The 13,664-nt window shown below is 35.0% G+C and overlaps 2 protein-coding genes across 7 annotated transcripts in view; one reads left to right on the top strand and one right to left on the bottom strand.

Moving 5' to 3' along the window:
* Window positions 1-8,813, bottom strand: part of LOC105151836 (A-type potassium channel modulatory protein KCNIP1) — a 46,821-nt gene extending 38,008 nt beyond the window's left edge. For 2 of the 3 annotated variants that reach the window (XR_846867.2, XM_011065773.2), the window contains exons 1-2: window positions 8,060-8,813; window positions 4,520-4,937 (exon numbers count right to left, since the gene is read on the bottom strand). Coding sequence is in view for 1 of the 3 variants with exons in the window: in XM_011065773.2 (XP_011064075.1) it covers window positions 4,520-4,684 (165 nt within the window). In the remaining 2 variants the exon portion in view is untranslated. Of the gene's footprint in view, window positions 1-2,117; window positions 2,181-4,519; window positions 4,938-8,059 lie in introns of those variants that run through there. The other variant, XR_015544020.1, reaches the window with a different exon arrangement.
* Window positions 8,814-10,746: 1,933 nt separating this feature from the next.
* Window positions 10,747-13,653, top strand: LOC105151838 (ADP-ribosylhydrolase ARH3). 4 transcript variants are annotated; one of them, XM_087402491.1, is made up of 6 exons: window positions 10,747-10,977; window positions 11,275-11,432; window positions 12,574-12,795; window positions 12,906-13,015; window positions 13,084-13,312; window positions 13,456-13,653. In XM_087402491.1, the coding sequence occupies exons 1-6, from the start codon at window positions 10,764-10,766 to the stop codon at window positions 13,633-13,635; spliced, it is 1,113 nt and encodes a 370-aa protein (XP_087258617.1). In that variant the 5' UTR covers window positions 10,747-10,763; the 3' UTR covers window positions 13,636-13,653. The 4 variants fall into 4 exon arrangements, with proteins under 4 accessions (XP_087258617.1, XP_087258620.1, XP_011064076.2 ...); XM_087402494.1 differs by having other exon boundaries at window positions 11,258-11,432; XM_087402492.1 differs by lacking the exon at window positions 10,747-10,977 and adding an exon at window positions 10,984-11,095.
* The last annotated feature ends 11 nt before the right edge of the window (window positions 13,654-13,664 follow it).

Genomic DNA, 13,664 nt, shown 5'->3' with positions numbered 1-13,664 from the left:
AAGACAAAACACATCATAATTTATACGCTCTTAAAACATAGTATGTCATCCATATTTTTCCCTTCATTTTCTCAAGCAGATCTTTTCATTCGATAGACAAATAATTAATCTTGTTAAATTCAATTTTTTTTCTTTTGATATCTTTTCTTGACATTGACGATCTGATTTGTGTACATTTTTCGTGATATATGTGATCGACACATTCTTTTCTATAAAAGAAAATATATGTCTGAGGTAACCAATACATGATCACACTATATGACGATAGAAGTGACTCAATAGTTTAACGTTTAACGTATTTCTATGTGATCTAAAGATTCTAAAGAAAACCTTCTAGAAATTATGACACATTGACAAAAACTGACAAAGTGACGACATATTTTGGTTTATATTAAATGATTTTCTGTTATTGCACCAGACTGCATTAGAACTCTTTCTCGCTTTCGATAAATATCAAATATATATCTATATTTATTTCGCTTTAAATTCCAAAAGTGTAGTTCAGCCATAGAAAACAGATCTAGTATAAGATATAAGTGGTACAATTATCTCTTTTTTTATCTTTCAATTTTTATAGTCTAATAATAGTTAAAACAACAAACTGAACAATAATTGTATTATTCGCCTTTCTCCAAGCAAGAGCTCATAAATATACTCGTATGATTCTACATTATCCTAGAGATTCTGTAATAAGAACTTGGATATGAGAAAGCCACTTTTGATTGATCCATTTTAACAATTTCTGAGAGAAAAAAAGAGAGAGAGAGAGAGAGAGAGAAATATTGGGTCATCTAAAAAGTATTCGCGGTACTTTGTCATTAGATATATGACCATCAACACACATCTAGTGACAAAAAACCGCGGATATTTTTTAGATGACCCAATAGATAGAAGAAAATATAGAACAGAATGAGAAAAAGAAAAAAATAGTAAATGCCCTTCTCTCTCGCGTGATTTGTTAAAACTACTACCCTGTATAGATATACAAAACTACGGCTTGTATTCAGATCCTTATTAGAGGATCTCTACATTAGCCTAAGACGCACAACCTATAAAAAATAGGATTGCATCTCTCACACATTGATCTGATGTACATATGTATACATATATTACACAATAGCGTGCGATATCGTAACTATAGAGGATGCTGTTCCGATGCCGGTCTTCCTCTCGTTATTCAAAAGTTCGCCCTATCGCCGCCTATTGTGAGCTGATAATAATTACAAGAGGCACATTGTTTCGAAAACGCGATTGTCCTCGCACTCTTTTCCCAGCCTTCCTATCCTCGGGAAGAATCGAACAACGAAATGCATCAGATAGCGAGCGTGTGGTTAGCCCTTCGTCCTTGTATCCGAAATTCCTCGAACGAGAAATGCAGGGCGCATTTTCTCAATTCAGTCGAAGCGGTCTCGCGTGCGATAACGTTAAAAGCGCGATTGCGAAGAAATCTACGGGCGGCCGTGAAAAAGCGCCGAGGGACGGCTTAGTTCGCGCTTATGCCATTCCATAGCACCTTCGCGTTATACAACAATACGCGAGTCGTTGTGTAAGCGGCTACTGAATAAGTTAGCGTCCGGACAGCTCGTCCACGTCCCACTAGGTAAATTGAACCACCCTGTCGAGAGAGTGAATAATCTTAAATTCTGCAACGGATTGCTACTAATATGTGCTTGCGTGTTTGCTTAATCTCCGCTTTTAATATTAAGGGCAAAGGTGCTACGGTATGATTGAACGTAGGTAACATTAGCGTCCAATGCAGCATATAACATCAGTGTTATATATATGCAACACGTTACGTATGCCAAGATGTCTTATGCCTGTTCTACGATAGGGTCGCATGCCGTAAAAAATTGGCCAATCACAGTTGAATATGGGAAAAATTAATTGACTATGATGATTGGTTAATTTATTTTTATGGTTCATGACTTGCGACCATATTCTGTGTACGCGAGTATTCTCCTCTCAGTCGAATAAGAAGGAAATACTCGACTGTGATTGGTCAATTCTTATAGATTACAATATACGGCATACGGGTCGCGTGAATTGTCGATGACTCACATCGTACTTTCTATTCGTCTGACAATTTGGCTATAAAAAGGTATAAAATAGTTTTTTACATCACGTATGCTGAAGAATGTGGCTCGAAGTGGAGTCAAAACGTTCATTCTGTATGGTACCCTCGTTATGCATTAGGTGCGCAACTAAGTTCTCGCTGTTATTTTGATGCATTCTTCATCAAAATAACAGCGAGAACTTAGTTGCGCACCTAATATTTAATAAACGGACACTTTGTGTTGTTATTACAACACATGTGTTGTCGCGATATCGCACTACGACGTAGTCGAGTATAGTTTTGCCAGCGAGAGATACACGTCATTTCCAGAATATATCGTACAAAACAACCGCGAGAACTTGCAGATATTTACGTTGGGGAGCCTTGGAGAGACCGCACATCGTGAGGTGGATTGGCTACCGCACTGACCGTCGCTTCGGCCGCCACAACTCGCTGGCGATCGCTCGCTGGTGAATATTTTACGAGAGTCGTGAAAGTAACGGACCGCACAGAATTCCGAAGCGTGCACGGCTTTGAGTTTCACCGAACCGTGCGCCAGCGAAAAATTATGCACCGCAAAGCGCGAACATGTAACGAGCCCGTAGATTCAATATCGACATGGACCACTTCGGCTGGTTTGGATTAACAGTAGAGTAAGTGGCATCCCATATGTAATTACGTCCATGAATGAATGATCATGGCAGATATTTGCCGATGACACTTCAGTGTTTCATCATTTAGCGCACTCATTTGAAAATATTGTTAAGAAATATACGTGTAATCGGCATGTTAACGTTCTCGTATAAATAATTTATTTAAACTAAAAAGGGAGAGAGAAATCATTTATTTAGTGCTCTGGGAATAAATTCCTCTGAAGCGCTCTTCAAAAACAAAAATATTATATAAATATCTGTATAAGAGAAAAATATAATCAAGAGAGAGAGAGGGAAAATATGAATTTTAAAGATTTGATTTTAAAAAAAGTTAATCTGCGCACAAATAAATTATCAGGAACTTAATATGAGTATTATATTCATTTAATAGCTCGTTAGTTAATTCAATATTACAAAGGATACAATCGTCGCTTCTGTTAAAATCTATTGGAAACTTCTATCGCGTATATCTATCGATAGAAATAGACGCGAGTGATGTAAAATTTAGCCATAAAACTGTGATGGGAAAGAGAGCCAAATCCGTTTCTGGCTTATACGAACTTATTTCTAGTGCCAAGTTTCTATTATTTTTCTGTTATGCAAGCATTTTTCTGTTACCGCTATGCAAGTAGTTTCTACTGCTGTACTGTTTCTTACAATCGGATACGCATCCAAAAGTTTTCTAGGTCGATATAAATGTCTTATACCCCCTGCAATCGTTTCCATGTTGCTAACGCAATTTGTACTTCGTTGTCTTACCTTCACTCATTGCTACAGAAATTGCGTGAAAATTCAAATCGATGTATTCACCCACATTTCTTCCACAAATCGAGTTTGATTAGCCCCATAATTTCCATGTTAATTGATTTTCGAAAATGTCTCAGAAATATCAGATTTGTTTAATATTATAATAAAATGTTTGTTTTATATTCGAAGTATAATTTACGAATAACTTCGATGTAAAATTCGTTTACTACAAATAGTTAAGGTTAACCAAATGTTCGATGATAACGCAGCAAATCGATTGGAAAGAAATGCTTTTTACTGATGATTGAGTCCAACAGCGCTATAATCAATTCATTTACGTAACCGCGTTAACACAATTTCTGTGGGATGCCCATGAATAATCAATACTTTGCGAGACTATCTTTAATAAAGAAAGAGTTAAAAATACTAATACGAACTATGCTATATCAGCTACCAACCGTTGTTACAATCTTGCAATAACGAACAAAACGATGCTCAGGAATCTTGCCTTCGGCATAATTCGAAGTTGAAGTAACAGATATGACTCATTGATCACATTTCATTTGTTTTTCGATAGAACGTAACATTCGACAAATTCTGTTACGTTAAATATTCAAAGATATTCAATAACAAGCACAAAGAGCGTGAGAATTAATAACTTTTGAAACGTTCTAAATAAATTATTATCAGGAAATCTTTTTCTCTTTGACATTTTTGCTTTTTGGATGCGAGTCAGTTTTATCAGTTGAAATTTTCAATCGCAAATTAAAAATGCAAAACAACTGTGCGAGTGCCAATAAAACAATTTCGAATAAATTAAAGAAAATCCCGTATGTAAAAGAAAAAAATCGTTGCAAGCTCAGTGATGAAATGAAAATAAATTGATAGCGCTTTGCAGCGAAGTGCAAAGCTCATTTGCATATTACAACGAAGGTGTGATAAAAATTGCGATGAATACGACGGTATAAAGGTGCTTTTGCCCCCTGCATAATTTCGCGTTTGCCAATTCGAGAGAGTCCGATCCCGAGAGGGATCGATGGTGCCTGATAGGTCAAGAGGAACGTACCTGCTTGAAGCCTCGGTACATGACTCGGATCTCCTGGCGGGAGAACTTGGTCTGTCGCAGAAGTTCCTCTATAGGTACCGGTCTGGTGGTCTGTTGTCTCGCCCTCGTGCTCTCGAAGTCGAAGAACGCCTCTTCCGGTCCCGGCGAGTCCGGCGGCGTTGCCATGACCTTTGATCCTGCCGCCGCTTAAATTGTCGAAAGCCCACGGACAAGATGTCTCTTCCAGCTTCCCTCTGCTCTTTTTATGTCCAGTGACCCACGAGCCACGAGGTTACACCATCGCCGGCACGTTCTCCCTCATCATACGTCTCATCGTGCGTTTCCTCTATCGATTTGCCGCCGCGTCTCGCTCGACTTCTTCCTCTCGAAAATCTCGCGTTTATCGGCGGAACCGCGAAACTCTCTTTCGAACGGAGAACTGCAAAATATTTCCCACATGATCACACTCTCACGGCTTCGTACGAACGAAAACTGCGCGTACAATAATGCGTACAATAATGCGTACAATAATGCGTTCGGTTGGTAACGAGCAGGGTGTACGTAATGTAAAATAAAGCGTGATATTTTTAACATTCTATATAATTACATACGGCGCGCTTATCGATTATATCAATGTTCCCTCCGATCGGATAATTAGTTCCGTCTTTACAACTGAATGGACATTACAATGTGCGAATATCCGACATCTTACGAGTTAGCGGAACAAAATGAGTAGAATCAATTCTAACCATATTTTTTTGTATTATAATTATTGTCGAAATTGTTGAGAACGTCCAAATATGCATGATAGCCATATTCAATGGTAAGGATGAAATTATCTTGTTTCGCATTTGCAAAAATCTTGAAGATTCACTGAGAGAAATGTTTTGTATGAATAACTAAACTTTTGTTACTGACGCAAAAAACTATTTGTCGGTACATAATCAAACCATTATCGGATTTGGCATAGATCTATCCCACGTGGAAGAAAAATAGCGCAATTAAACAATGGATTCGTAAGGGGATAAGGCAAGTCTGATATAAGCGACCCAAGATTTAAGGCTGGAGTACAGACCTTTGCAGAACGCATAAGGTATAAAGCACAAGAAAATCAATTCAATCAGATTCTTTTATTTCACGGAAAGGAAAGAAATAAAGGATTCTGATTGGTTCATTTTCTTATGCATTTTCTTAAGTTATGCATTATGCAAGACTCTGTGCTCTAATCCTTAAAGTTAAAGAATAAATTTTAAGGATGAAGTTCCGTTTAATAATGTATGGCGTGCATATAAACTATTAATCACTATTAGTAAGACACGGACATAAGCTGAAGATGCGTCTTAGATCTAGATTTCGGGGTCATTCTGTTAGAGTCGTAAAAATAGCCCAGTATAAGACGAGTGAATATTGTTCGCATAAAAATCGATGACTTGGAATTCGCGAAAGGTTACTGTGCCAAAACTTCGAGATCGATTCTGGGTGCGGTTGCTCGAAATTTATTAATAAAAACTAAGACGAACATCGTGAGAAATGTGAAAGAGCTGTATAGAAATCTGATGCATGAAATCTATCAGACTTCCCTGCTTTTTCTAGATATGAAAGAAGACCAAGTGGTACGCGATGAAAAAGGAGACTTTCACATTAAAATCCAAATATTATTAACATTTGATTATTAAATTATTTAATTTTTAACATTTAATTATTAAATTAGATTAGAGCTTAGCAATTTTTTATTTTGACATAAGAATTATATTTTCAATTATAAATCATTAGATTATTATAGAAAAAAGTTATCTTTTTGGCTTACTTTTATTCAATTTTATATCATTATTTTATCTTAATTTTATATTTTTTGATATTATCTAAAATATACAGAAGTAACACGATTGTGTAATTGCGAATAATGCAACATACGATTTTGAAAAAACGATAAGGTGGATTTCGCGTATAATTTCACGACAAAACCGCTGTGAAGTTTAAGAGGAACAATTTTTCTGCAACATACCGCCTTTACCAGCATTGACGGACGCGGATTTATGGAAAATGTTAAAGATTAATGTCAAAATATTTATATCATTATATATATATATATACACATATATAATGATGCGATACGGGGTCATCAAGCATATCGTAAAGTGTATAAATAAGCTCTGTGTCAATCCATACTTATTGATGCAGGAAATATTACAATGGTCAATTATGTAAATTAGCATTTCAAAGAAATAAAATCAAAACGTTAAATCTAAAAAGTAATATATTTAAGCACTTAAATCCTAATCGCGTTACACTACAGGTTGCCGATTACGGTTACCGATTGTAAATTCTATTTTAGTCAATCAGATGTAGCGAGTACGGACTAGCTGCAATGTAATTGGCTAAAATAGAACCGTCAATCGGTGACTATAACTGGCAACTAGTAGAGCGTTACAATTATGTCTTTTGTTCCTTGTATTGCAATATAGTCTCAACTATTGCACGCATTGTATTACTCGTATTATTTTATTTTTATTTTCTAAATAATTAAACAATTCTCGCAGATTTATATTTCATTATTAATTAGTCAAATTTATATCAACGAAGACACGTCGATAATTTTATATTTTCATATTTGTTTAAACAATTGCTTAATAAGAAATTATGCAAATTGATGCCTCGATTAAAATGACGATAAATATCTTTTATTAAGAAACTAAAACGTACGAGAGAAATGCAAATTGAAACTGACATTTCGCCAGCCAATAACAGATTCATAATTTGATTATAGAGCTTTAGATGAAATTTTCTTGTATATAGACTACTTCAATCTGTATATACAAATTTCAATCTTGTGAAATTTTGATAAATCTCTTCCGTTTATTAATTTTTTTATTATGCCTGTCGAGATCAATTCAAACTATTATTTCTTATAATTGACTAATTAACTGTAAATCATAAGTTTTTCAATTACATAAAGAATTTCCGAGATTTCCTCAAGTTTCCAAGAGTTTTTCCAATTTTTATTTCGACATTAAGAGCTCCAATTATCATAATGTAACAGCGGGCTGCGCGCAGACAAAAGAAATTTGCTTTAGAAAATCTGTCGACCCGACGTATTCTTTGTCACGCTCAGAACCAAACATTGCAATTTAGGTACCGTACTAATGAACGTGAAACTGTTATAGGTGTTCGCTATGAAACATAATGAGGGATACGTTAATAGAGAAATTTTTCATTTTACACCGAATAAACACGTAAGACACGGTTTAAAATTTATTATCGAATTCATTTCTCATGTACTACCACTATCATCATACAATTAAATTAAATCAAATTTAAGACATCTGAATCAACAGTTTTTACGTCCCGAAACATAATAAGTGTAGCAAGTCCTAAGAAACTGACCAATCATAGCTGACTGTACTTCTCACATTCAATTATGATTGATTAATTTCTTAAGGACATTATTACATTGCATCCATTACATTGCTTCCGAACTAAGTGCAATCCGAAAGTACTAAACATCCCTCGCGTAGCCTACATTAAATAAAAACTAGACATTACGTATTTGAGAATTGTCACCTGTTAACGAAGGAGGTAGCGATAGAGAACTGCGATCGGAGCGGCGATAATGAACTATGCGGTGAGATTCGCGGTCGACTTTTTATTGCGACTTATTACAGGGCGCAGGGCGCAATGGGAAGAGAGGGAAAAAAAGGTGGAAATACACGCGCGCCTATTCTATCATGGATCTCCCGCTCGGTTCGCGCGAGAAGATCGCGTCCGGCGTCGGCGGCGTCGACGGTGTCGACGGTCGACGATGACAGTGGCGGCGGAGGCGGTGGTGGCGCGGGCGGTGGCGGTCCCGGGAGCGAGAGGCAGCGGCTCGCACGCGGCTGCATCAGCGGCGGCGGCGGCGGCGGCGACGACGGTGGCGGTGGCGGCTGTCGACTCGAGCAGGTGGATCACTCGGCGAAGCGGTTGACGACCCTCCCACCGTCCAGCGGGGAGGTAGCGCGGCGACGAGACACGAGGACGTCAACTTGCCGATCTCCATAACATGATCTCGTCGCGCTTCGTATCGTCGCGCCCGCGCCGGTCCTCAACATCGACATGGACCAATCATTATCTGATGTGAAAAAAAAAAAATTGAAAGAAAAGAGTGAATGAAAGAACGAATATCTCAATATATCTCTCGCGAGGCACTGCCACTAATCCACCCACGAAAGATTGAGGAGCTTTCACGAGTGACGAGCGCAAACAACGAAACAGAAACAATCCGAACAGGTACGCGACCGGCGGTACACTGGCTGCCCGGGTAGAGCGCGCCTAGTAGACGACGCCGCCGCTGATTGGCCAGCTGCTCCGACCAATCACAAAGCGGCGGCGCGCCGAATCACCGTGGCCGAGTGCCGCCGATCCCTTTGACGTGCCGCCGTGCCGCGCCGGCAAAAGTACCCTTAAACCCACTTGAAGGTTACAACTTGCAATGCGTACGAGGATACTGTCGAATACTATCCTTCACGCGTGTTGCACGCGTGAAATGTGTGCTCGAGTATCCTCGATATTAACGATGAAGATGTAGGAAATAGATAGATGGATAACGCGAGAATTGCTGGGATGGGATATAAACCTTCCGCGGAAATTAGCGGAACTTAATTCCGTCACGCAAATATGACGTAATCACGTGAATGTAGCGTGACGGAAAGCATTAATTCCGATAAATAGTACGTACTGCGAGCGCGCGAAAAGATTTGCTAAATCAAGATTTGAGAAATTCGTACACATGTAAACGTACGTCGATAAGATAACTCTGATAACTGATGATGGTAACATAAATATAATCTATATTAACACTGTTAGCAACTACGACGAATATTGCTTTGATATAATTGCATTTATAAAAATAAATTTTATAGGTGCAATAATATACCAACAAAAAACTTGAGCAATAAAACGTAAGCAGAAAGCACAGAGAATCGTAAAACCATAATAAGCAGTATAGCAAATCCAGCATGTTGGATTTCCTTACTGCTACTACGTTTTATTACTTACGACTACATTTCAAAACGTTCTTTCCGAGGAAAATTTTACTCGAAGAGGAATTTTGGAACGCAGTCTAAATTTTTGTGTGCCTCCACTTCACGTAGAAATTACATTATAATTACATGTAAATTGTGCACTTTTATTAATATTCAAATAAATTCTGTACGCGTATATATAACATTTTATAAAACTTATCAAGAATTTCTCGTAAGGGAAATTACGAATGAAAATGTATGAATTTAACGTTTATATTATTCTTAATAATTTTTCACAGCAATTTAGAGCGTTTTTGTGTTTTGCTAGAACGTGAGATAAATTGAAGCCATTTTTTTCTAACATAAATATCGTAACTCAAAAGAAAGCTCCGTGCAACAGATGACCTTTAAGTATTTCATAAATCACGAAAGAACAAATTAAGAGTACCACCTGCCTTATCTTCATCGCAGTAGATCCTAGGAATTAGTTCACGTAATTAATTAACAGGAGATTACATCGGTGGCTCGACCGACCACCGTTTCTCTATTAAGTTCAAGCGTGACTTTAATGTTGGATCGATTAATAGCCTGTTTTCGGCCGGGTAAACGTGCATCTTATTAACAAAAAAAAAATCATGATTGTACAAATGTTTTACACAATAATTCTGTATCGAACTAGTAAAGACTGTCGATTGAAAAACTTTTCAGATCTCCTCCAGAACAGAAAAAGTTGTGTTTACTTAATTGAATTTATATTGACATACATATATACACAATTGCATTAATAAACGTTTTCCAGCAGATACAGCGTAACACAGTGAATTGTACATTTCATCCTTGTTTAATGTTGATAAAACAAGATTATAATAATTCATTGTGTTCTTGCTGGAAAATTTATGCGCGTATCGAAGCAATATATATTCTCACATTGCCATGACAAGCATATGCATCTAATTTCATGTGTAGGTTTTAACAATCTTTAATATAAAAATTTACAGATTTTATATATTATTAAATTACTCACAAAATTTTTGAAAATAATCATATTTAATTAACAATTTAATTATATGTAATTAATTATTTATACAATTTTTTATATTATTGTGTAAAATCAACAAATTTCTAGTATACACGGGACATACATAGAAAATGCATATATATATAATAATAAATATAATTATTGATGTTACCTTTTTTCCTATGAAAATTAGGATTTAGGGGAATCTGGGGGAATTTCAAATTCAATCTAGGGTCAATCTGTAGCAATGAGTTGGCAAAGTTGGATTTTCACTTTTGACATAATCATAACGTTGAGGATGGATTCGGTATTACTGAAAAATAAATTTCGCGGTACAATGCTGGGAGTTTTGGTCGGCGATTGTCTTGGGAGTCCATACGAAGGCTTAAAGACTATTTCAATTCAGAAAAAAAGAGTTTTACAGCGACGGTTGAATCAATTGTGGGATACGAAGTTCAGAGGTTAGGTCGCAAAAATTTTAATAATTTGTAACCAACTTGCATGTGATGGAATAACTTCAATTTGAATTCAATGTTAACTAATTTGAATCCTGCCGTCAATAATGCATTTATTTATAAGGTCCAGTATGTTATTATTATCAATATATTTATAGTACATATAATGTATTAAAAACTCGTGTTTTCTCTTTTTAAATATAAAAATCGAGAAATACTTAAACGTCCTACAAATGTTTTATATTTTTTATTTTTTATATGAAATAAGCTACAATTTTTTATATAGAGAACTTAATTATATAGAGCCTGTTATGGAGTACACAGATGATTCGGCAATGACACGCGCCTTAGCTGAATCATTGATTGAGAAACAAGAGCTGGATATTGTTGATGTAGCTAAGCGATTTGCAAAAAGTTATCATGAAAGGCCTGATCGTGGTTACGGAGCTGGTACTGTAACTGTTAGTTTTTTACTGATATAATATGTATTAATGTATTGATCGATAATTATCTAATATTTGAGGATAATTCAATTATGAACAATTAGTATTAAATGCAATTGCACAATGTCTCACATAATAGTTCTCCAAAGAGCATTTTAAAAGATGTCCTAAGGATATCCATTGAATAGCCATATTATATGAAGTGTTGTTCAAATTATGCATTGATCAAATATGCATCTTACAAACAAAAGTGTTAAAGTCGTCGAAATTTTGTATAAATTGCATGTATAGTTCTGAAAAGTAATGTTTTTGAAGTAATGTTTTATATAAATGTACAAGGATACTCAGTACTATTTGTTTAGATATAGCAATAACAACTGCTGAAAAATGCCATAAAACTACAACTAGGCAGAGCTTAGCAGGCATTCTCATCTGTCACTCAATGTACGAATGTACAGGCTCTTACCATCTCCTAAATTTTAGCAAGAAATAATTCAGTTATGATAATCATTGGCTGCATTCAACAGAGAAAGCTACTTTGCAATTATAAAATTCTTTAATATGATTTATTTATACATTTGGATTCAGTAAGAAACTAAGAAAAGATCATTGATTCCTTAGATTCTTTAATAGTTTCATTAAAGTAGCAATTTTCCGACGAGAACTTACCAACTTTTTCATTATTAGCATGACATCTTTTTATTATGTTGGATATAACATTAGAATATTAAAAAAAAGCTTTTCAGCTCTGACCAAGACATTTCTACTTGATTGTATATTCATATTGATCAATTCTTTTTTTGTTATATTTTGCTGAGTATCATTTAATTTTATATAAATATTAAAATAATTTTAATATATGTAATATATATATTAATATATAACTCGATATAACTTTAATTTATTTTAAAAGAGTATTAAAAATAAATCTATATAAATTTATCTCGGAAGTCAAGTTTTTTCTCGATATGTAAAAAAACATCCAGATTTCTTATAAATAACGTAATATAAAGTTTGCATGTATTAGAAGAGACTTTTGGAATTTTCTTTTTTTATATAATTATAAATGCTTTATAATTATAAGTTGTGATAAATACTAATTTATAATAATCTGCTATATATGTGTACATATATATACACATACACAATGTATCTATAGGTACTTAAAAAATGGAAGAAATGTGTCGAGGAAACAAATGTAAAAATCCCAGCCAAAAATTTATTTGACGGTCTAGGCTCTTACGGTAACGGCGGTGCAATGCGAATTGCACCTGTTGTATTATTTTCATACAACAATTATGACAAACTTTTACATCATGTAAAAGAAGTAACGGAAATTACACATACACACAAATTAGGGATAAATGGTGCTATTTTACAAGTAATCGTAAATTAATTTTATCAATAAAAATATAATATATATATGTATGTGTATATATATATATATCTTTATCAATAGATATCTGTTATAAAAGTCCATTATTATCACAGGCTATAGCAATTCAACAAAGTTTACATTTAAATCCCAGTGAAGAATTGAACGTTTCCAATTTTGTTGACGATCTCATAAATAAAATGGACAAAATTGAAGGAGATACAAGGTACATTTTATATTATGTTATACATTATTACATTTAGACAGATATCAATTATAGCGTGTAAATCATAGCGAACTATATAAAGAGCGACTAAACATAGTAAAGAATCTACTTTCTGAGGATGAAGGTGATCTTGACACTATTGTGTCTCCTAATGAACAACGGGTAGCTGAAGAATTAGGTGTTAATGTCAGAGCTTTAGAATCAGTTCCTACCGCGATTTTCTGCTTTCTGAAAGCACAGAGACGTATAAAAAAGATACGAACTGATAATCCTCTCAGAAGAGTAATTCAATATGCCGTAAGTTAATCTTAAGTTATTAGCTGATACGTTTTGTAGCAAAACTTATATAATAGATTAAATAATTATTTTCAATTTTATATGTATAGCAAAATATTTAAAAATGCCGTTTACATTACCATGTCTTTGTTACTATTTTATAGATTTCTTTAGGAGGCGATACGGACACGATTGCTAGTATGGCCGGTGCAATAGCAGGTGCTTTCTATGGCTACGAAAAGTTCAGCTTATTGCTCTTATCGCATTGTGAAGAATGGGAACGATTTCAAGAAATGGCCGATAAATTGCTGGATATAGCAACATCCAATGAGATAAATAAATAAATAATGTATATTTAAAAAGTATGTATAAA

This window comes from Acromyrmex echinatior, chromosome 2 (assembly GCF_024713525.1).
Source record: "Acromyrmex echinatior isolate Ae372 chromosome 2, ASM2471352v2, whole genome shotgun sequence".
In the NCBI taxonomy this organism is placed as follows: domain Eukaryota; kingdom Metazoa; phylum Arthropoda; class Insecta; order Hymenoptera; family Formicidae; genus Acromyrmex; species Acromyrmex echinatior.
The sequence above is the reverse complement of the archived record's forward strand: the minus strand, read 5'-3'. Positions and strand labels throughout refer to the sequence as shown.